Source organism: Symphalangus syndactylus, chromosome 4 (assembly GCF_028878055.3).
Source record: "Symphalangus syndactylus isolate Jambi chromosome 4, NHGRI_mSymSyn1-v2.1_pri, whole genome shotgun sequence".
Lineage (NCBI taxonomy): Eukaryota > Metazoa > Chordata > Mammalia > Primates > Hylobatidae > Symphalangus > Symphalangus syndactylus.
This window is the reverse complement of record NC_072426.2, coordinates 139,265,049-139,288,726: the sequence shown is the minus strand read 5'-3', so window position 1 is coordinate 139,288,726 and position 23,678 is coordinate 139,265,049. Positions and strand designations below refer to the sequence as shown.

The 23,678-nt window shown below is 33.5% G+C and overlaps 1 protein-coding gene across 3 annotated transcripts in view; it reads right to left on the bottom strand.

The window, feature by feature from the left end:
• The window catches only part of TLL1 (tolloid like 1), a 235,950-nt gene that overhangs the window by 111,520 nt on the left and 100,752 nt on the right, over positions 1-23,678 (bottom strand). For all 3 annotated transcript variants that reach the window (XM_055276332.2, XM_055276334.2, XM_055276333.2), the window contains 4 exons: positions 8,548-8,658; positions 4,871-4,951; positions 3,223-3,375; positions 2,579-2,696 (listed from right to left, as the gene is read on the bottom strand). In XM_055276332.2, coding sequence (XP_055132307.1) covers positions 2,579-2,696; positions 3,223-3,375; positions 4,871-4,951; positions 8,548-8,658 — 463 coding nt within the window. The remainder of the gene's footprint in view (positions 1-2,578; positions 2,697-3,222; positions 3,376-4,870; positions 4,952-8,547; positions 8,659-23,678) is intronic.

Here is a 23,678-nt window from a genome sequence, read left to right as displayed (position 1 = left end):
CCTGATACGGAAAATGTACCAATAAATGTTAATTGAATAAGAGCTGACTATAGTAGAATAAGGTGGGAAATAATAGTTAATGTTCTAAAAGACACAGGTAGTTTCATGTATAATAGACCTTCCTATAAATACGGGCAAGATTATTTTAGCTCTTATTTTAAAAAAATCTCAAGAGTTGCCAGTTGCCTAACTTTGTGGGAGAGGTAAATGAAAGTGATAAAAGCGTTATTAAATGGTAAGATGTGTTTCTTATCAGATTAAAGTTAGAATTGATGTATGTTGCCATCAGTATCAATGACACTACCTTGCAGACTCTCAATGAACAATTACACTAGATATTGTTAAATGCTACACATTTATTGCCACATTGTTGTCTTTTTTTATGAGAGGAAAGACCCAATATTGAAGCCCAATAGGCGTGTTAATGTGCTTGACTTGACAAGGATCTTATTCTAGTTGAGCTGAAGTACTTTATGCACACCAACTACCCAGCTCTTTAATAATTTAAAGGAATTTTTATGAGATTTAAGTGAAGCATTATCTTAGGAAAATCATCATGAAATGTGATGTTTTATGAAATCGTGTCAACAATGGTGATTCCAAATGAAGTTAGAATGATTATAATGTTTTGCCAGGCAGTGATGAATTCCTGTACAAGTATCATCCTTCCTAGCACCAAAACACAACACAGAGAAAAGTTTGAACTGTAAAATGAGTAGCAAGATAAATTACCAAAATTCAGCATTACTGCATTACTACTATAAAAATCACAAATATAGGTATATATTAATACACATATGTATATGCACGTACAAATATATATTAATACATATATATCACATTATAGGAATTATATACTTCTATATATAGATGTACATATTGATTAATACTATATATGTATATATCAATACTCAAGGGGCTAACTTCAGGAGTGCAACTACAGATTTGAGTTTCTTTGGGAAAGCCACATTTCAGTTTTCACATTTCTAAAATAATTGAAATACATGTCCTTAAATATCCCCTGAAAGTCTTACAATCTTGTAACGTAAAAGAAAAATTCTTAACCTTCTTTTATTGTGTGTGAGGAATATGCTCAATGTACTTACATAATGTTTATTTATTTATTTATTAAGTATTTATTTATTTATTTTGAGAGGAGTCTTCCTCTGTTGCACAGGCTGGAGTGCAGTGGCGTAATCTCAGCTCACTGCAACCTCTGCCTCCCAGGTTCCAGCTATTCTCCTGCCTTAGCCTCCCGATTACAGGTGCACGCCAACACGCCTGGTTAATTTTTGTATTTTTAGTAGAGACAGAGTTTCACCATATTGGCCAGGCTGGTTTCGAACTCCTGACCTCAAGTGATCCACCTGCCTCGGCCTCTTAAAGTGCTGGGATTACAGGCGTGAGCCACCGTGCCGGTTCCTTAGTTGATGTTTAAATTGTCAGTACTTTCTTGATCGCCTACATGTAAAGTAGTGGGCTGGGTGTCATGAGGGACACAGAGGTAAGTTACCCATCCTCATCATTGAGAAAGACAGACATTTGGATAAACTGTGGTAATATTACGATTACAGCTATGGATAGAGCAAAATCCCAATGTGGGCAGCTCAGGAATGGGTGAGAATGAAAGATGTGAAAGATTTCCACTGATAAGAAAAGGGAAGTAAAGGCATTCCATGCAGCAAAACTATCATGACAAAACCACGAAGATATGATAGTGAATGAGGAAAAACAGTTTGGCAGGATAAACAAGTGAAATGGGAAATTATTCAAAAATAAAAGATAATTTATATAAATATAAATTTATTGCAAACAGATATTAGGCAATAAAATAATAAGTGATCGGAACTTTGGATGTGTTTTACAAAATTGATATGTGGGAAGGAGGAAAGATGTATTGATCTGAATAGATTATGGATTTAGAAATATGCAAGATGAGTTTATAACCTTTCCTATTAGATAGCCAGAAAGATACAAGGATGGTCTGGATTTGGATCTCTTAAATATTAAATAGATAAGATGCAGGAAGTATTTCAAATGTAACCAAAACATATCAAGCCAAAATTAATTTAGAAGGAAACACTGCTGAATAAGTCATAATTTATGGAACTATCCAAAAATATCTAGGTTAATGATATATAAACAGACCAGGTGTGAGATGATAAATACATGAATGAACTAGGGCATTGACATGAATAGAAGTTGAAATCAAAAGATACAGTGACTATCAATAAAAACGTACTGCACTATTTTAGAGGCAGCACAACTGCACTATTTTAGAGGCAGCACAACAGTATAGTTGACTATACTGAAGTTTCTAGCTCAGGTGAGTGGGATGTTGGTACTGTCATTGTTAGAAAGTAACTGAGGGGGTAGAAAAGAATACACTTGCAGTAGATGCACAGAGGACTGTGATCAAAGAATACACATACCTAGTATGTAATATTTTTATGTAAAATCCAGGCTTTCTGATGGCCAAAATACAAAGCAAATCTTAAGAAATAAATCTTACCTATGAACATTTAATTGTTTTCCTTTTAATTTTTTTTTCCTTAAGCCAGTCCCTAGTTCTACTTACCCACAAGGCCTATAGGTGAATACAATGTAACTCTCTTCATCACTTCTTTCTATGAAAGTCACACATGTGTGCTTTTCCCAGTGCCTCATGGCCTGCTTGAACATGGCTCTCTGGCTACCTAGAAAAAATGTGTGATGTTAATGAAAAGGTGGTTGCCCCAGGAAGAATGCTTCTTGCTGGATCCTCTATCCTAAGTCTGGCTGAGCAGTGCAAAATGCCACCTCTATCATCAACCAAAGAATACTAGTTTATGGCACCACAAATGAGTCATTGTTAAGAACGGACACTCACTTTATAATCAGAGGGCTAAAGCTCACTATCTCTACAAATATGTGTCTACAAGGCTCTATAAATGAGGCATACATTCTTCCTGTCAGTTGAAGAGATCAGCTTCCAAATTTAAGAGGCACATCTGAAACTCTGTTTAAAAACCAGAACAGTGCTTTAAACTCTTACAACACAAGACCAAAGATATTTTTTCAATTTCAAAGACACTCTACACTAATAACCTAAGTTAATGAAGTAGTTTTCCAACCTTGACTTAATACTATGTATCCTATGTTAATATTCTATAAAAATAGACACTTAATCTGTATGATAGTTTTTATTTCTTTATGAAAACAGACATGCTGGGAGTATCTTACCAGTGAAGTTGCCTCCTATAACGTAAGGAATAACGCCTCCAGGCCATATTCTTTCTGTTCTTGATGTAGCAGCTCTGGGAACTCGATTTTTCTCATTTTGCCCTGAGAATTGTAGAGGTACTTTTCCCTTAACTGTGTTGTTTTGCTCCAAGCCTGCAGTGACATTTAAAACATTCTGTGAAACAGAAGTTCTTGGTCAGGGAATCATTTACCTCTTAAAGGACAAAAGTTAAAATGTCTTATTTACATATTTTTTGTATAAATGCCAGAAGTCAAAATGCATTAAAGAAAAACTTCAGTTATATCACATACTTGAACAAAAGCATTAAAATATTGAAGGCTTTCATGTCAAAATACTATTTTTTAATGTTCTGTGAGTGAATTTTGATGGATATCCATACAACAGCCTAAAGTGGATAGATGTCAGTTAGGCTTATAGGCCACAGAAAATTTGTTTTCTGTTTCCTGTCTTGCTAGTCACTACCAATTCACCAACAGTTAAAACAGATATTGTTTAATAAAGTCCCATGATATTTAAGATTCTTGCTACTCCTGCTAGTTTCCTAATCCTTCAAATCTGAACTGATATTCTATAGTACAGTCTAAAATTAAGAATACCATATTATACAGGTAGTAAATGAAGTAACAGTAAGACAGATACGGTCTCAGCCTCCCGTACAACAAGCTATCTCCATTCCAGTTTCCTCAGGATTCATATTAAGGAATGCAGCATGATTTAGAGGTCAGTACACAACGTGAAAAAAATGCATTCTATTCTGGAACAGCTTTCAGGTCTATAGTCTTTTCCTTTTCTTAATGGCCTTTCATAATATTTCTGTTGCTGTTTTTGTTTCTCCTAAATTTACATGATTATTCTTTCTTATCTACCACTGTCAATATGAATACCTTGCCACTGGTGTATACTTTGACACAACAAATACGGACTCTGTCTCTAACATGTCTGTCTTTTCAATAGCCTGGAGCAAAGCATCTTTGCTTGGAAAAATTATTCCTTGGAAATACGTACTTCAAGTATTTAATTAATAATCCATCAATTTATGGAACGTTAGAATATGAGCTATGCATATGGGATTTTAAACAAACCTCTAAAATCTACAAATAATTTTTAATACATTCAATACTGTAAATATTAACTAATTGTGAACCAGAGGCAGTTTTTCTGAATGTTTATATTTATAACTATTTTCTATTTTTTGAATGGTCAAAACATTTTAACTTTTTAAATCCAGTAATTAGTTTTTCATTCTACTTTAAGTAGATTTATTTCAAAACAAATAACCATGATATTTTTTCACTTGACTAAAATTGATATAACTCCAGGCTTTATAAAAATACCTTGGTGTGATGCCCAATTGCCTGGAAATATGTATCAATAATAAAATAAACACCTGATACATGTTTTAATAGAGAGAAGCTTAAAATAAATTAAAGGAACATTTCAAATGATTCCAAATGAGTTCTAAAAGGCTTTGATCAGATATGAGCTAGCAAAATAAAAATTTTTAGAATATATCCTTTACATACTTTACATCATAATGGCACACTGATTTTAATAAACTGAACTGCTATGAGTATAATATTTACTGTACATCAAGTCAAGCGTCTGCAACTTTAAACATTGATATACCAAAGCCAATTCTTCTTATCCTGTCTATAAGTTGGTAGAGGGCCCCTCGCTTCTTTGACATAGCATGGTCTCCAAGTCCACCTTAAAGAATAAAAGGAAATGAGTTAAACTCAAAATATGTTAAAGTTCTTGCAAATAAAAAGCAGTCACAGGCAACGATGATTTCTCTTTGGTCATTTTTTTGTGTGGTCTTAAAGTGTTGAAATTATGAATATCCATGAATCTTTGAAGAGGGTAAAAACTCTACAGTAACCAATGTTACTTGTTGAAGTAAGGGGACGGGGAGACTCAGAGAGCAATGTAAATGGCTTTATTTGGACATCATAACAATTGAGTCATCTATTGATAATTTGATGGTAACTAAAACAAGGGGATGGGGAGACTCAGAGAGCAATGTAAATGGCTTTATTTGGACATCATAACAATTCAGTCATCTATTGATAATTTGATGGTAACTAAAACAAGGGGATGGGGAGACTCAGAGAGCAATGTACATGGCTTTATTTGGACATCATAACAATTCAGTCATCTATTGATAATTTGAAACATTTTTCTTTACTGTGACCTTGACATCACATAGTGCTATATAGAATGACAGCAAGTTGTTCTGCCCTGTTGACTGCATGCCAGCTATTTCCCCAGTGCAAACTGAATATTTTCGGAGGCCAAATCAGCAAATGGAAATGAAAACATTAGAAGAGCAAATGCGTAATGCACGTTTTCTTCCAAAGCTTCCATGAATTTCAAAAACTTTTTAAATCATATTACATTTTATATATATATACTTTTTTATTATACTTTAAGTTCTAGGGTACACATGCACAACGTGCAGGTTTGTTACATATGTATACATGAAGCATATCACATTTTAACAATATATTCAACTACATTTTGAAAATTTAGTTGAATTTATAGAAATCAAAAACATAATTTGGAAAAAGCCACAGGAATCCAAACTAACGTTCAGCTGCAAAATATATTCTGTTACACTGTGTAATTTGAAAAACTTATAAAAAACAGAGTGTAAAAAATGTCTATAATGCAAAAGGAATAGGAAACGGTAGGAATAAGGAAATATGTGTTCTTGCAATTTTACCAACAAAACCTAGAAAAGGTAGATTCCTGTCATAAGTCAGAAAGCAGAGCATTTAGCAAAAATTCAAGTCTCCAGATTTTCATTCCAGGGCTTTTATAAAATGCTACTCTCAGTTTTGTCACCTATTTTCTCTATTCTCCTTGAATTTTTATTAGACAAGTAAGAAAATGTTATTAATGAGCAAACAACCAATATAATCACTAACGACATCTTAACAAATACCTATGAATTTCTAGTAACAAGGAGTATCTATGGTTCATAGAGCATCTTGGGGCTAAGACAAAGAAAGCCGTAATTCCACGAAGACAACAAACTATTCACAAATCACTTGAACTATTTCCTTCCAATATCTATTTTTATTCAAAATTAGTACTGAATCTAATTACCTAGACTGAAGCTAAAAAAATAATGATAAAATCTATTGCTATATAAGTCTCTTAAAGGAAAAATCAAATAAGTCCTTATAAGGCAAATAAGTTAGAGTGCTTGTTCACTGACTAATAATCTACTTAATTACTTGCATTACATGGCCACATTTTTGCTGTGCATCTTGAGAAACATTTTTGAAATTTTTTCATTGCACATTTTAGAAAGATGAGGTAATACTTAAATACATTCATTCCTAAGCAATTAGAAGAAACATTTTAAAAGTATGGCATCAATGATGTTTGAAATGACCATTATGTAACAACTATATTTATATTACATTGTTTGAAATTCAGCTGAATAGTGCGAGTTACTGTTGAACTTTCAAACATGTACCTTCCACAGAAAAATTTAGAATAAGTGTTTTTATTATTATCAGTATAATCTGTTTTATTCTATGTCTAAAATAATGCTATTTTTCTTCCAATTATTATGGTCTCAGAGTTTAACAATAAATAAAATTAAATTAAATAACAACATTTTAAAAATTTAAAATCATAGAGAACTAATGCCTTCAAAATAATGGGAGAAGGGAGGTCAAAGAAGTGATCTAAAGCTTAGAGCTAATGAAAATTTTAATAAAAATTGGAAATGCAACTTATCATAAATCTAGCATTTTATTGTTGTATCGTTGCTCTACTGTCCAGAATGCGTTGCCTCCATGACAGTGTTACAGGTGATACAGCAACTGGATATTTGGCCAAGAAACATAATCTACAGGGATACACTCTCTGTGATGACACTGCACAGCAATATTAGCACCTATATTGATATATGTTTTAGAAAAGATTGTCACTATGCATAACAAACACCAAAGCACACTATTTTTAAATAGTACGTGTTATTATTTTAGATGAATTCCTTAGGCTTTCTTTCATATATTCCTACTTTAAATAAATTTTTCTTTCTGATAATGGTATTTTGATTATATAGAATAATATCCTTATTCTTACAAAGTGCATGCCAGACTACCTAATAATATTAAAGTGTGTTTTTTTCCAGCTGACTTCAAATTTGTTTTAAACATACTTACGCATGTATGCACACATACGTACACACACAAACGTTCAGTGAAAATAATAAACTGTTAAAAACTGCTGAATCTAACAAGTAAGAATACCACTATTCTACAGTCTAATAGGTAGAAATATTTCGATATATTTAAAACTGGTCATAGTAAAAAGTTGCAAATAAAGTAAATTGGGCAAAGTAAAAAGTCACAGTAAAAAGTCTTAAGTCTATAATATACATGTGCATTTGATACCAGAAAGGACTACATATTGTATTTCCATAGAATAGGAGAAAATAAAAATACTAAAAAGGGAGAATGCAATGAAATCAAAAGCATGACATGAAATAAATATTTTAGCTATTAATATAATTACAGAAAGAGATTTTAACTTTCTAACCTTGCAATTTTCTCCAAAATAATGTACAGATCAAAATTTTACCAAGATACTATAAAGAATTTTGAAATTTTAATTAAAAAAATAGTTACATGAGAACCGAAATAATCTCTTACATATATCAAGTTTCTTACAGGCATAATTCAAACATGTTTAAATCAATAAAATTAAAATTGCCTTCTGGGGTTTTTACAAAAATTATATAGATATATAAATTTTCCAAATATTATACCTATATAATTTCAAATATATTTCCTATATAATTTCTCTAAGAATAATTTACATTTTGCAACTCGATATCCAAATGAGAGGCAATTTAATATAATACTCAAGAGGACGAAATCAAGCTTTTTTCAGAATTGAATTCTGGTTCTGACATGGCCACTTCCTGATGATGTGACAATAAGAAAGCTGTATAGCCTTCTAAATCTCAATCTGCTGATTTCTAAAATCATAGTGATATTAGTAACTACCCTGAGGGGGTTGTTATGAAGATTCAGAGAGTTAATATCTGCAAAGCACTTAAACCAGACCTAGTATGTAGCAAATACTACAACCTGTTTGGTAAAAAAATAAATTAATAAAATGAAAACTATGAATAAAACCTGCATTTCTAAATATGTATATTTGTGTATAGGAAGTCAAAGTTGATCGACAGGAGATGAAAAATGATCCAAAAATATTTATAGCACTTCAAGAGTATATTTTCTCCAAAATAAAGACAAATTTTCTGAAACAATCAACCATACCTGTGGTATGTCCAAGGTTTCCAAAGGGGTTCTGCGTAAGGTCAATTGTCCTATCTATTTGAAAGATATTTAAGTCTTCATCATCTAAGGCAATATCGCCCCAAAATACAGCTAAAAAAAGAAAAGTTGAATTAAAATGTAAAATATTTTCGTGAAATCAATACAAACAAAGCTAATTAAAAAAGCATTGTTAAAAATATGGAAACGTGGTCTGGATAGAGACAGATCTTTCAGAAAGTAATCATAACTGAATGCACTGGAACTGTTACAGGACAAATATTAGCCACCTGTAAAAGGGCATAACTCCATTTTTTTACATTGTTGCTTGTGGAGAGGGGGAAAGTAGTTTCCTTGAATAAGAAGGTTACTGATTATGGAGATTCTAAATAAAGAGAAATAGGCAATCTTGAGTTAATTCGCAAATATCTGAAAATCGGATAAGAATGTCTGCATCTTCTGTGGATTCTTATGAACAGCAGCAGGTCTTCACCGAGAGGAAAAAGGAAAAGCAGTAACAACTAAACCATGTGATATTTTATAAACTAAGATAATTTTATAATGCAAGGTGCAATCAAGACAAAAGAATATAGTGCTATTGTAGCAATTCATTCACCATATTTCATACAATTTATAATACACTTTATCTAAAGATGGCATTGCCCCTGAGTCTCTGTAGAATGGATATATAACTACCAAAAGTAATACTTCAGTCAACATTTATTTAGGCATCAACTAGATGCCAGATTTTTTATCTTTAATGGCAAATATAACATGGTCCATATTTTCAAGAGCCACCAAGTCATTACCCTAAAACCTGAAAACACTCTGAGTCTATTATTACTATTTTTGAGTTAGGGTCTCTCTGTTACCCAGGCTGGAGTGCAGTGGTGTGATCACGGCTCACTGTAGCCTTAACCTGAACCTCCCAGACTCTAGTAGTCCTCCTACCTCAGCTTCCCAAGTAGCTGCCACTACAGACACACTCCACTGCGCTGGGCTAATTTTTGTAATGCCTGTTAATTTTTGCATTTTTTGTACAGAAAGGGTTTTGCCATGTTGCCCAGGCTGATAACAAACTCCTGGCCTCCAGTAATACTCCTGCCTCAGCCTCCCAAAATGCTGGGATTACAGGAGTGAGCAACTGCTCCCCGTCTGACTCTATCTTTTTTTACCTAGTGTATTATGCTACTTAATAAAGCAAAGTTCTATAAACCATTGTGAAACCATGGGAGAGTTCATTGATAACCAGTATGTGAATTTCTCTTTTAAAGTTGGTTATAAATATTAGTGTAACAATAAAATAGTCTCCCTGTTTATTTGAATACAAGCTACACCAACCAATCCCTTAGTACTGCCAGAGTCAAAGCACAGTAACTTCAGGAAGCACAAGAAACTTGAGAAATAATAAATTAATCATGAGACAGTAGAACATTGAAAAATGCCTGGAAATACAGGGATATTTGTTTTTTACAGGTTTACCAATTTTCTTTATTTTTGAAACTTTCTTCAGATTTTCTTCTGTGAAACCAAAGGGAAAAGAAAGAAAATACATTAAAATTGTAGAAAGTAACAAAATCCATGCTTTTCAAATTACTGTCTTTCATTGGATTTAAATCTTAATATTTATGAAGTTTTCCACTATAGAGAATTAGTTATTTATGAAGTTTAAACTTCAGTCCTAAAAGCTGTGCAATGTTTTAGGCTTTGATCAAAGGTTTATCATATAAAATTATTCATCCAGTGCAAAACTGACATGAGATAGAAGGAAGGGGTTAGATTTATGTGTGAATCTAAAAAGGAAGAAAATAGAAATTAGTAAAATGTAGGTTATCATTTCAACATATGGATAAATCTTTACTATAATTAGATTTCTCCTTTTAACCCCTCACTGGCCCTATTTCCAATGGAAAGGCAGTCTAAAGAAGCAAAGAAATGCTTACTTTCGTTTACTCTCATAGCAGCAAAGCCACAAAGAGTGTACAGAATAGTTTATAACACTAGCTAAGAGGGTGGTTTTGATGCCGGAAATTGAATCGAGATTCTAATCAGCTTCGTACAGATGCAGCAGAAAACACTAATGCTCCAGCATCCCTAAAGCCAGACCCCCTCAAGAAACTTACCCAAGTTAAATATTTTGCCAATTATAATATAAGGCTTGTTGGTTTTCATAAAAATACATTTTACACTTTTTAAGACTGTAAGGTAAATCCAAGTTGACTAGTTATTTGAAACTTCCATCAGGTGCGTTTACAACGCAAATAGCTGTGATCATCCACTGGCAGGGACTCTCAGCCTGTCTCTTCCTTTCTTAGTGCTGGCAGTGTGCTGGCCACTAGACACTGAAGCAGTGCTTCCCTAACTTTAATTTGCATAAGAATCATAGCGAATCCGGCCAAAGTGCAGACTCTGATTCGGTAGGTCTGGAGAGGAGCCTCAGATGCTACATTTTTAACAAGCTCCCAATCACTACAAATGATTACCATTGTCATCATCTTTATTAGTATTTATTTTTTTCTGCAAGAATAAATTCCCACTCTTCTTTGAGTCAGATGGTTGACTTGAAAACTGAGGCACTCAACTAAGCAAAATGTACTTTGTCAATACTACATTTCAGATAAAAGCAGTACACATAAAATAAAATTCAGATGTGTTTTAGATTTTATTTTCTTGTAATGGCTTTTTATATGCAGTAGGATCCATGTCTTGATGGATTATATCAAACACAGATCCATAGTCCAAGGATAAATCACTTCACAGAAGCAAAAACATTACTTCTGGGGAGAAGAAAGGGCACCAGGCTAGATGGTACTTAAAAGGAGAAAAAACAGCTCTGGAGGACATAAGCCCATTTATTTATTGTTATTTTTTCTAAACTAATAACTTCAGAATAGTTTGGCAGTGATGAATACACCATAAATTGCTTCAGGAAAAAAACAAATATTTCTTTGAAAGAAAGCAATAGTGAGTGACTAAGCCAATTCATTTATGGCCAGACTTGACGCACTGTAGCCCATATACATCTTTAAATCTTGATATTCTCAGCAGAAAAAAAAGGCACATTAGAACTTTCAACCTGTCATATAGTTTAAAATGCATTTCTTTCTTTATATTGCACACATTTGAAGATTTCCTTAATTTGTCTTCTATTTAAATCTATGTCCTATTTCTGTATGCTAAAATATTTCACTTATGCATTGGCACAGTAAGTTGGACCATGACAATTTATACTCATATGTATTAGGATGCATTATAATCTAATATATTTGACACTTAGGTGCAAAAATACATATGAAATTCTCAAATCCACTTTGGAATTTTGTTTTCGTTTTTATGTGGTATTTTCTATTTATTTTACCTCAAAAAACAAAGTTGGAGATAGTCTTAAAAGTATGAATTATCGTTCATTTGGCCCATTTAATACATGATTTGAGGTTAGTGAGATCAGAACTAAAAAAAAAAAAAAAATGGGAAAATGGTTATTGGGACGATACTAGGAAAATGCCCAAGTGCAATTAGAATATTTACTATCTGTTTGGAATTCTGCTTGGATTCTTATGGTCAAATAGGGGGTTGGAGCTAACCAGTAAGCCAAAATTAAATGTCAGAGAGAACAATTTTTAAGCTACATGGAAAACCACAGGTTTTGTTTTTCCCCTAAAGGTTATTTGCCGTTAATGCACAACAAACATTTTTTTAATCAGAGACTAAAGCAGAAAGACTGCGTTTATTATAGCATGCAGAATAAGTGCATTTTATAAAATAACGTATGATGAGAATAAGCAATTCAAGATTGTGATACCCTAGGCCTTAACTTTAAAAAATGCCACTTCCACCCATGTCCCCAATTCCTCAGTGAGCTCTAACTCTTCAGTCTGAAGCTGAGGCCGTCAGCTTTAAGGAGGCTTTAAGTTTGTGATTTCTGAAAAACTACATGCAAAAATTTGTACGAATTTATAAACACAAACGCCATCTATTTTTCTGGGACAAGTCCACAGTAGACTGTCAAAAGGGGTCATACAAAGTAAAGAACCACTACTTTTGCCAAGGGTGAAGTCTTTCTGTCCACTCAGGAGAAAATACTTGAAAACTAAATATCCTCAAGAAAATGAATAATTTATTTGAATTAACACTAAGATATCTGACAGCTGGTTACCAGTCGAGAGCACACTGACAAGAAAATTCAGTCTCCTTAGGCTTTCCCAGAAAGAACCTTCCCAGAAACCTTCTCTTCCATTTGCCCTAATTGTCTCTACTTTCATGTCCTGACTGTGCTTCTGCCAATAATAAGGCAACACACAAGATTTCATAATTGTTTTCAGTCGGCTTCCTCAATCTGATTTTGAAAATACTGACAACAGGAAGTATGTATTGCTCACCTTAATATCCTTAATGCCATAGTACCAGAAATAAATAGGTCTTCAATATACACATTTTGAAGCACAAAAATGTGAATGAGAATATACCATGAATTGGAGTATGAGTTGTGTATAACAAAGAGTTCATATAAGAGTTTATTAGGCTGCTTGTGCTACCTATTTGACAAATTTGCTTTAAGAACCAAAATACTAGATATTTAACTATTCCAAGAATAAATATTTACAAGCCCCTCAATCTCTAGTGGATTACTGTTATAAACATTTTTAAAGCAATTAAAAGACAGCTGCCTTTCTTTTTTATTTTAGTGGCATATATTATTAAACGTAATTATGGGAATTGTGTCCCCTTTTCTCCAAATACCACACTTGTATGCCCAGGAAATACATGATTGAGCTAGAAGATTCGTTATCTCGAGATTTATGGGATTGGAAGAGATAGCTCAAAGATTCAACAATAGCCAAGAGCATTTGTTCATTACACTTTTTCCATATACAGTTTAAGCTTTCTGCTTTTATTGATACTGGATTTAGGGAGGAAAGATGATGTCATGTGAAGGTCTGAGAAGGCTACTCTGACTGTTCTTGCTCACAGTGAAGGCATAATGAAAATTTTCTCAGACGAAGGCAACAGTGAAGTCTCAAAAGTCAACTATTTTTACATGATTGACAACCACTGAGCAAATTCCCAAGGAAAAGTAAGACTTGGCAAAAGTTCTAAGACATACATTTTAGCGAGTGTTACACCAGTTAAAAGAGAAAATAATTTTCTGGTAGCACTTCATGTGCATAGAATAAATTTCCCCCAACATGACACACAAAGTTATTATAAATTCCAAATTTGAGAAACAATTATCAAAAATTTTAAAAGCTCTTGATACAATAGAAAAATAAATACAAAAATATTTTATATAGAATCAGAAATATTCTTCAGAAAATGACATGTTTTAAGGTAATTATGTGTCTTTCTTAAATTTCTAATAATAGAAAAGAAAGTATTTGCAGTCCATTATTTTAGTGTTTGTTCATACAAAGGCATCCCATGCAATGTTTTATTTAAAACATTATCATTTTTTTCAAAATCTACTTTTCCACTTTTACCATATACTACCATATACAATCAACAAAATCATCTAATCTACAACTAAAAAGTGTGCTTGCAGTAAAGTACTATTAATGAGTTAAATAAAATTGTTCACTCATCCTTTCCTTGCACACTGTATTGGAAGGTGCATCTAGGTAACCTGATTTTTACCTGGCCATTTGAAAACAATATGTCTTTACCCAGTGTAGATTTTTTGAAAGATGGTAGGAGTACCATATAAGAAAGCTAGACTTTGGATAATTGACTCTAGGAAGAAAAAAATAAAGAAAGAAACTGTCCAAACATACTTCAAATTTAGAAGTTCCTTCAAAGAGCATAGAACTTCTCCTCAAGCTAAACACAGTCTTCTTCAATTACTTTTTAAATCAGGAAATAGAATATAATCTCAATACACAATCAGATGTGAATCTGAAGTGTAAGACAAACAAATCTATATACATATACAGATACAGACACATTCTGTTAGTACAAGGACTGTTCTGCCAGAATATGAAAATATTTCATGATATTTATTAGGTTCAAGATGAATCAAAATTGATCAATCCATTCTGAACTTAAACACAAGCAGCATGTTGCCTTTTTCAGTCCTTTTCTGTTTTAACATAATTTTACATTATGGAAATGATTAAATGCTAAATTTCCAAATAAACATACCTTTCTATTTAGGTCAGAAAACAAAATTGTTCCCCTAACAAAAGATCCATTGAAATATCATATCAATCTGCATTTATAGCCCACAATGTCTGTGGATAGGATTTCTCAGGACATTTTTAAAATATCATCCATACCACAAATATTCATTCTGAACTCTTTGTCTCAAAAGAGAAAACATTGACAGAAAAGTGCTTTGATCCAGAAACGTAAAAGTAAATATTGAAACTTTTTTGTGTGTATGGCCCAATATTTTCTCTCCTGAGCTTTAAGAAAATAAATTATAGTAGTTCAGAAGTTTTTAAAAACTTCCATTCTTACACTGCTCAAATATTAAGTATACAATCAACCACTAGCAAGATTTGGTTTATTTATATTTCCCACGTCATACATTTTGTAAGGACGGGGCAAACATTTGTTTTTTCTTCCCTTATGCCTGTAATTGTTTACGTTTGTGGCCAGGGTGGGAGTCAACCCTGATACGTCTTTTTGAATTAAGTTTCCTTATTTTCTAAATATTGACACTAGATCTTGGAGTAAATCTTGATCTCTTTCTGGAAGTAAGATAGTTCATGCAAATTTGCTCTTTTTTATATATATTGCTCTATGGTTTACCCACTGGATGGTCATTTCTTCACACAAACACAAGAAACTTTTTCCCCACTTTTCCCCATTTTTATTTAGTCTATTTTTATGATACTTCGAGAAAAACTGTACTACAACCTTTCTGGTTATTATTATTCTTTGTAAAATATTTCCCTTTCGGCACAAATCAAAGTCCGGAGTCCTTTCTCTTTGGTTAATACCTCACACTGCACAGCCATAAAACAACATGGCCTCAGCGAAATAAACTTTACAAAATTTAAAAACTCACTGACTCTCTGAAACTTGACTTAATATATTGATTTCTATTTCTTCTTTTCATAGTCTTAGAGACCTTAAACAATGGGAAGAATAAAGATAATTTTACTCACTCTAAAACAAGCACAAAATTGAAGATCTATGAAATATTCCTCTCAATATTATTTGTAATGTTTTACAGCTTTACTTTAGAAGTTTCATAGTGTCAGTAACACATATTGCTATTAAATGCATGCTGCTTAATATTAATAAGGCACCCTCACTGACATTATTCTATTTGAGTCACAGAAAATTAAGTGATATTGATTAATACTATTAACTTGCTGATACAATTTACATTTGAAAAAACTTCCCATTCTCTTATTGTCCATCAATAATATTATTTGGTGTCTACACTTTGCTTAATGTAGCAGAGTCTGTTAGCACTGATAACAGACAGGTCATTTCTTAAAGCAAAATTATTCCGAGTCAGAAACATCGTCTGTCTAAAAGTTTCCCTTTAAAATCATGCTGATGATCCATCTTAACCACAGCAGTCTCATATAGGGAACGAAGAAATAGATGATTCTTTTCTTTTCGGGTTTGCAGAAACAGGGATGGTGTCTGCAATGGCACGTAGAGATGATACACTTTATTGAAAAATGAAAGCAATCTGCAAAGAGAACATATACTAAAGGAAAATGGAGTTCATCATAATTTGCATCCTGGTAGCAACAAAACCACCTAGGGATATACCCATGTTCTAGGTGTAATTTCAATGTTAAGTAATCTGCCAGTGTTGTTTCAAAGCTTGTTTGAGATAATAAAGGAAAAGATATTGGAATCCATATACACATGAATACTAAGTAAATAAAATCTTTATAAATAACTGCAAATCACAGTCCTTGGTGTGTCCTTTTAAAACTTACATATTTAGAACTGACATGATAAGTTTTAGCTAGTAGATATAAATTGGAAATTTGGCCCATCCAAACCTCCAGTCTCCCTGCAGCATTACTGATTAACTAATTTAAAATGCATAATTTGACTCAAAGCTTATCAACTCTGTAAATCTTGGACTCAAGATAGAACTGTAATTTTCCACTTAAATTATTCACAGCAAAAAATTGTTGAAGGTATCCTTTTGCAATCTTTGGAAAACAAACAAAAAATCCTCAAGTTTCTACGCATTTTATTTTGCTTGTAACAACATAACATCCAAAACATTTCAGTAATCACTGTCTCTTGGGGAGTGAGTGTCAAAATCTATTGAACTATCTGGTTAACTGAAAGATAACCTCCTTTTCAGTAAAACAAGAAGAATTATGCGGGAAAAAAACTCTATAGAGGATGAAGGCAATTATCATCTGCTGCTGTTATTAACTGAGTTTCAGGTAATTATATTGGTTACTTTCTCATGTGCAAAATTTTAGAAATACAGTAGTTTACCAATTGGGCCTAAAATTTTGTAAAGAGCTCATTTATAGTAAGTCACTTTAATGAAGCCATGGAGGCTTACAGAACAAACCAATGTCTAAAATGAAGCCCTCCAAAAAGAAGAGAATTTTTTAAAAACTGTTTAAAACATTTTATTTCACTCAGACACTGAGACAATTTAATTATCATTATAATGTGTTGAACTTATATTTTGTGTCTGATACTGTGCTAGGCAACAGGAATTCAAAAATAAGGCAATGTCCCTTAGAGATTAATAACTTAGAACATCAAGTAGGCTCTCTTAACAACTTAAAGTCCATTTTAAATTGACTATTTTGCCTTCTATTTACCATTTAAAACATTCCGGTAGGCTCAGGTATTTGGAGGCTACTTTGAATATTAAAAGTAGACTTCTCTGCCAAAATTAATCATATTACCGTAGCAACTGCTCACAAGGTGTCTAGTTTTACCAGTTCTGTATATTTGGTGCTAACTACACACAATCCTGAGTTATTTCTGAATGACAGCTTATCACTACAATTGGCTGCACATTTGAATTACTTTATTTTCTTAGACTGTGCCTGCAACAGCCATTAATTTTCTACTTCATAAGAGACCACTAACTTAAATTCAAGAAGAATATGCTATAGAGAATAGAAGGATGTTTCTGGGGAGATGCAAACTTTTGATGAATTTGCTTGAATTTAAGGTCTGGGTTGAGCCTTGCAGAGTCAGAAACTTGGTCTTGTCCATGTTCCGGAATCCATTACACTTGGAAATACAGACATCTCTGAGACAGCACATATGAGATTGCTATCATAAAAATAAAGTGCCAGCTCACAGTAAGAACTATAAAGGGGATTGGACACTCAGAGTATCTGCCCAACATATTCTCAATATAAATAAAAATATGTGAAGAAAAACCACGCTCGGAAGAGTGCTTGTTAAACATGGAGCCAGTACAAGGAAGATTACTTATATGCTTCCAATGTTTAATGATAACATGGATACGGTTTGGATGGGCACTTTCAACATTTGCCTCTGAAACTGTCTTTTTATCCTGGTTTTCACATCTAACCAAAACCTTTCTGATTGTCATGTTCATTATCCATGTTAATACAGTCAGTCAACCAGACTGGTCCTCCCTCTCTATTTAGAAATCATGATGTATTTCAACTGTATAGAAAAGCATGTTCACCACGGAGTTTTGCAAAAATCTGAACAGCTTGCAAAATTTGCCTCACATCTTTGTTTATTTATTTGTTCACTTATGTAGAGATGGGGTTTCGCCTTGCCACCCAGGCTTGAGTGCAACAGTGCAATCATAGCTCACTGAAAGCCTCAGATTCCTGGGCTCAAGGAAAGCCTCAAATTCCTGGGCTCAAGGAATTCTCCTGCCTCAGCCTCCTAAGTAACTAGGAGTACAGGCGCACACCGCCATGCCTGGCAAATTTTTTATTTCAGACCTTTATTATTAGAATAGTTCTTATACTGTCTATGTTTCCCTTCTCATTACCATGACCCCATGTTCTCTCAGAGTAACCAGTATCACAAATACAGTATTTGTCACTCCCGTACATGTTTCTATTCTTCCAAACTCATATGTATCTGTGGAAAAGTATAGTACTTCTTTTTGCTTATTAATTTTAAGTATTATATAAATATCATTAAACTCTATGTTTTCTTTTTCATCTGTATGATTTTGCACAATATTGAATATAAAATGTTTGTTATACACATTTGACTATAGCTTTTCTTAACTTCTAAGTTAGTCTTTTATATGAATATAACATTTATTTGTATCTTTTTCTATTAATATAAGTTTCCATAGCATCAAACTTTTCCCTAATACAAACAATGCTCTAGGAAACACCAGGTATTGCACAAGGCTTGTCTAGGATATATATCTAGGTAGTCAATCAGTGGGTCATAGGATATGCATGTATACACCTTTTTTAGAAATTGCCTAGAATTTGAATACAGAGTAATAATGGCAGCAGCAATAGCCACATAATAATGGAATATTCTCTGATCCTGCTATAAAAACACAGAACAACCAGTTTAAAAAAAACCCAAAGACCCTTGGACAATATATAGCATAGATCTAGGTTACAAAGTATCACCTCAAACTTTCAAATACAAGTGGATGGGAACAAACTATTTTACAACTCTTCTGCTGTGAAAACAGCTACAAGAACCACACAGTATCAGCACATGAGTAAGGAAAAAAAGGATGACAACTAGGTTTCTGATGGGCCTGGGGACAGGAATATGTCAAAATCACTGACAAGATACTCATTGGAAAGCACAGCAGACCAACCTGAGAACAGCTAAAATTGGGAGAGAGTTTTGCAGAATCCAATTTACAACTTAATACAAAGAAACAAATGAACGTATGCACATATTTGGTGGCATAGCCACAAAGACAGAAACCATTCAAAATTCTTTGGAAACAAACAAAAACAAAAAACAGCAACTTAAATATATATATCCTCATTGAAATGTATCCTAAAAGCAAAAGAATTTTAAAAAGTAAACTTTTCAATAATCATATTATTGGTGGTAGGCAGTGATGGTGATACTATTTTGAGATTGTGTATGTGTTATAAGATAAAGTGTAAAAAGCAAAAACTGTTAACTTTAAGAACTCACATTTTTACTATGTTTGAAGAAGGCTGATTCTGAAATTGAGGAGGTTAATTAAAAGCTTTGGACCCCAAAGAATAAACTGGAATTATCTATATAAAATTATGATTAATTTTATAACTAAAAATTGTATGTACATATATTTCCTCTTTCTAACTAATAAAAAAAGCCTGGAAACAATGAACAACCAACACAGTGGTAATAAAAACCACTGGCACCCAAAAAGCTCACCAATAAAAAAATCAGAGCTTTTTGGAAAAAATGATTTCAGGGTTGAGGTAGAATCTGAGTAAAATAAGCCTTGGCTATTGTAATACCAGAAAGCAGTAAGGCTTCTAAATATGAAAGTGTTCTGTTAAAAGAGTTAGGAAAAATTGTGTAAACTCTTGCTGGCCTAAATTACGAAAAAATGAATATCAATAAAGAGAATAATTGATTGGATTGAAACACATTATCAAATATGTTTAAACCCATTAGTTCATAGTAACACTAAAAATACAATTAGAGGATGCTAGGAAATCAACTCATCTATTTTGCAAACATATATAGACAGAAATGTATTTTAAACAACACGTTACCTCATAACTAGTGAGAAGGACATTTGTATTTATGTTCTTGGAATCCTTCCTCTTTTGTGAATGACCTATTCCTATCCTTTGGAATGTATTTTCTTTGTAAGATTTGTCTTATGCTTATTGATTATAAGTGTTGCTAGATATTAATTTTCTCTCATTGAAGAAGCTTTTCTCAGTACAGGTTTTGGGTTACACTGGATGTAGTTTATTTAGTGCATTCAACTTAAATAAATGTATTTAATTTAGTGCAATGAATTTTATAACCATTTCTCCTTTATATTTTGGGCTTCTGAGTCCGATTTAAGCAACATATCTTTTCCTGAGACCATAAAAATGGCTAACTATTCTATTAGTCCATTTTCACACTGCTATAAAGAAATATTCATGACTGGGTAATTTATAAAGGAAAGATGTTTGATTGACTCGCTGATCCACACGGTTGGAGAGGCCTCAGGAAACTTACAATCATGGTGGAAGGGAAAGCAAGCACATCTTATATGGAGGCAGGCAAGAGAGTGTGCGCAGGATGAACTGTCAAACATTTATAAAACCATCAGATCTCATGAGAACTAACTCACTCTCACAAGAACTCACTCAGTAAACTTTCAGCATGGGGGAAACTGCCCCCCACGATCCAACCACTTCCCACCAGGCCCCACCAGGTCCCATGTGGGGATTGTGGAGATTACAATTCAAGATGAGATTTGGGTGGGGACAGAGCCAACCATATAGCCTATATTTCCTAAAACTGCTAAAATCTAACTTTTAACATTTATGTCTTCAGTCCACATTAACCTATTTTTTCTTTTGTTATAGTTAAAGATTAAATATCTTTTCAATCAGGGGTATCCAATCTTTTGGCTTCCCTGGGCCACACTGGAAGAATTGTCTTGGGTCACACATAAAATACGCTAACACTAACTATAGATGATGAGCTAAAAAGAAGAGAAATGCAAAAAAACCTCATAATGTTTTTAAAAAGTATATGATTTTGTGTTGGGCTTCATCCAAAGCCATCCTGGGCTGCATAAAGCCCACAGGCTACGGGTTGGACATGCTTGATCTACATGGATAACTAACTGTCCCAGTTCCATGTAAAGAACCTCTATCCCTTTTCCAAATATTTTAAATACTGTCTCTATCATATATCTAAGCCTTTTATTCTGTTTCATTGGTGTATAGGTTTAATACCCTACTATATTGGTAACAATCACTTTATATGAAACTTTATATCTAATAGAATTAGTCCCATACCTATGTTATCAAATTTTCTCAGTTTTTCTTAGCAATATGATTTTCTATATAAATTTTAGAAGCAGACAGTCAAGCTACAAGAAAAACCCAATGAGACCTTGATTAGAATTGCACTGTCTATGTAAATTAAGAATAATTGTCATTTTAAAGATCATAGTTCAACTTATTTTGGTTTTATTTACATCTTCCCATAAAGGGAATGTAAGTTTCTTCCTAATGTATGCCTTGCTAAGTTTATTTCCAGTAAACTTTCAGACTGTATTTCTGTAACAAATATTAACATTTTAAACTATATTTTCTAAGTGTTCCTTGTATATAATAAAAGAATTGTTATAATTTGATCCTGTATTCATCAGATATCCTGAACCTTTCCACTGGCTCCAATAGATCTCTTGCATTTCCTGTGAAGTCACTTTTACCATCTGAAAGTACTGTCATATTCATTCTTTTCAGTTGCTCTGTGTGGGTATGTGTGTTTTAGCTAAATGCTAGAATCCAAACCATAATACTGAATATAAGTAGTGATGGCAGGAATACTTGCCTTATAACCTTTTTTTTCCCTTTTTTTCTGAGATGGAATCTCACTCTGTTACCCAGGCTGTGCAGTATTATGATCTCGGCTTACTGCAACCTCTACCTCCCAGGTTCCAGCAATTCTCCTGTCTCAGTCTCCAGAGTAACTGGGATTGCAGGCACACACCACCACGTCTGGCTAAGTTTTGTATTTTTAGTAGAGATGGGGTTTCAGCATATTGGCCAGGCTGGTCTCGAACTCCTGACCTCATGTGATCCACCCGCCTCAGCCTCCCAAAGTGCTGAGATTACAGGCATGAGCCACCATGCCCGGCCGTCTTATAACTTTTAAAGAGGCTTCTAATAGTTTCCCATTGACTATGGTTTTAGCTAACAGATTCTGGCAGTTACTTTATCAAGTCAAAGAAATCCCTTAGTTCCCATTTTGGATTTTAGCATTTAGCTTTATAAGAGATCTAACCCATAATATTTTTTCTTTTATTTTCATTGTCCAGTTATAGTATCAAAGTTATATTCACCTTATAAAATGAGCTGGAAGACATTATTTCTTTTTTAGTCATTCAGACAATTTGTATAAGTTAGAATTATTTTTTCCTTAAACAGCTGGCAGAAATTGTTTGTAAATGTATCTAGGCATAGCATTATATTTAAGGGCAGATTTCTTTTCCTATACAGTATCTTAGATGTTCCCTGCCTCTACTGCCCCTATAAATATGGAGAGGGGTTGGGTGGGGTAGGGGAGGGGGAAGGGGTACTACTACTAGAGTTTTTTTCCATGGTGTTTTTTAGAGGATGCTTTGATGGTCTGCCCAGTTCCAACCTCAAGACTGAATAATTTATTCCCAGATTCTGGGAAGGCTGTTGACTGAAAGACTTCAGCTGTCAGCTCTCTTGGCTGAAAAGCTGCCTCATCCATAGCCAAACCCACTTCCTGTGGGTAGCCAGCTTCTAATGACTGGTCTAGAAGGGTATATAAGGGCATAGCTCCTTCCAACCAACATGAGACATCTCTGATGGGTCATCCTAGCATCAAGGTTTCAGATTTGTCTAAGACCCACACTGAAACTACATTGAATCCCAATAAATTCTTCTTCTCACACCTGCTTCCTCTCCTTCCTTTTCACAAGTGATGATCCTGAGAACGTTCCCTAAGAACCCCCAACATAATAATCTCTATCACAGAGTCTGCCTCCTAAACAAGGCAACCTGTGACAGTTGGTGCCAATACTGGTCCACATAAGCAGGCACTGCAATGGTATTTTGGCAATGGAGATTTGGAGCTGGCAATGAGAATCCCATCCTGGCTTGTTGGAACTTGAGCAAAAAATATCCTCTGGGATATGATATCAGTATAATTATTAAATCTTTCTCTTGTACTGATGGTAAATTGTAAAAATAAATGCTGGTGTTATATATCTGGTGTTTGTGCAATACAGGGAAAATAGTAACTCTAAGGATAGTAAATTGGGTAGCTAATGCTAAAATCCATTAATGCTTGTTAAATGTTAACAAAAGATTGGTCACAATTAATGAATCATTAAAAGCTATGAGTGAAAGCCAGATAACCTTCTCAGTAATATACAAAAATACTGTCACCTCCTACAGCTTGATAGCAGAGAAAACTAAAGATGAGGTCCAGGACTTAATCCTAAGAGTTACAGAGTGCCCAGATAGGGTTGGCCTCTCGATCTCAGCAGGTCAGCTATGCCAGGGTAC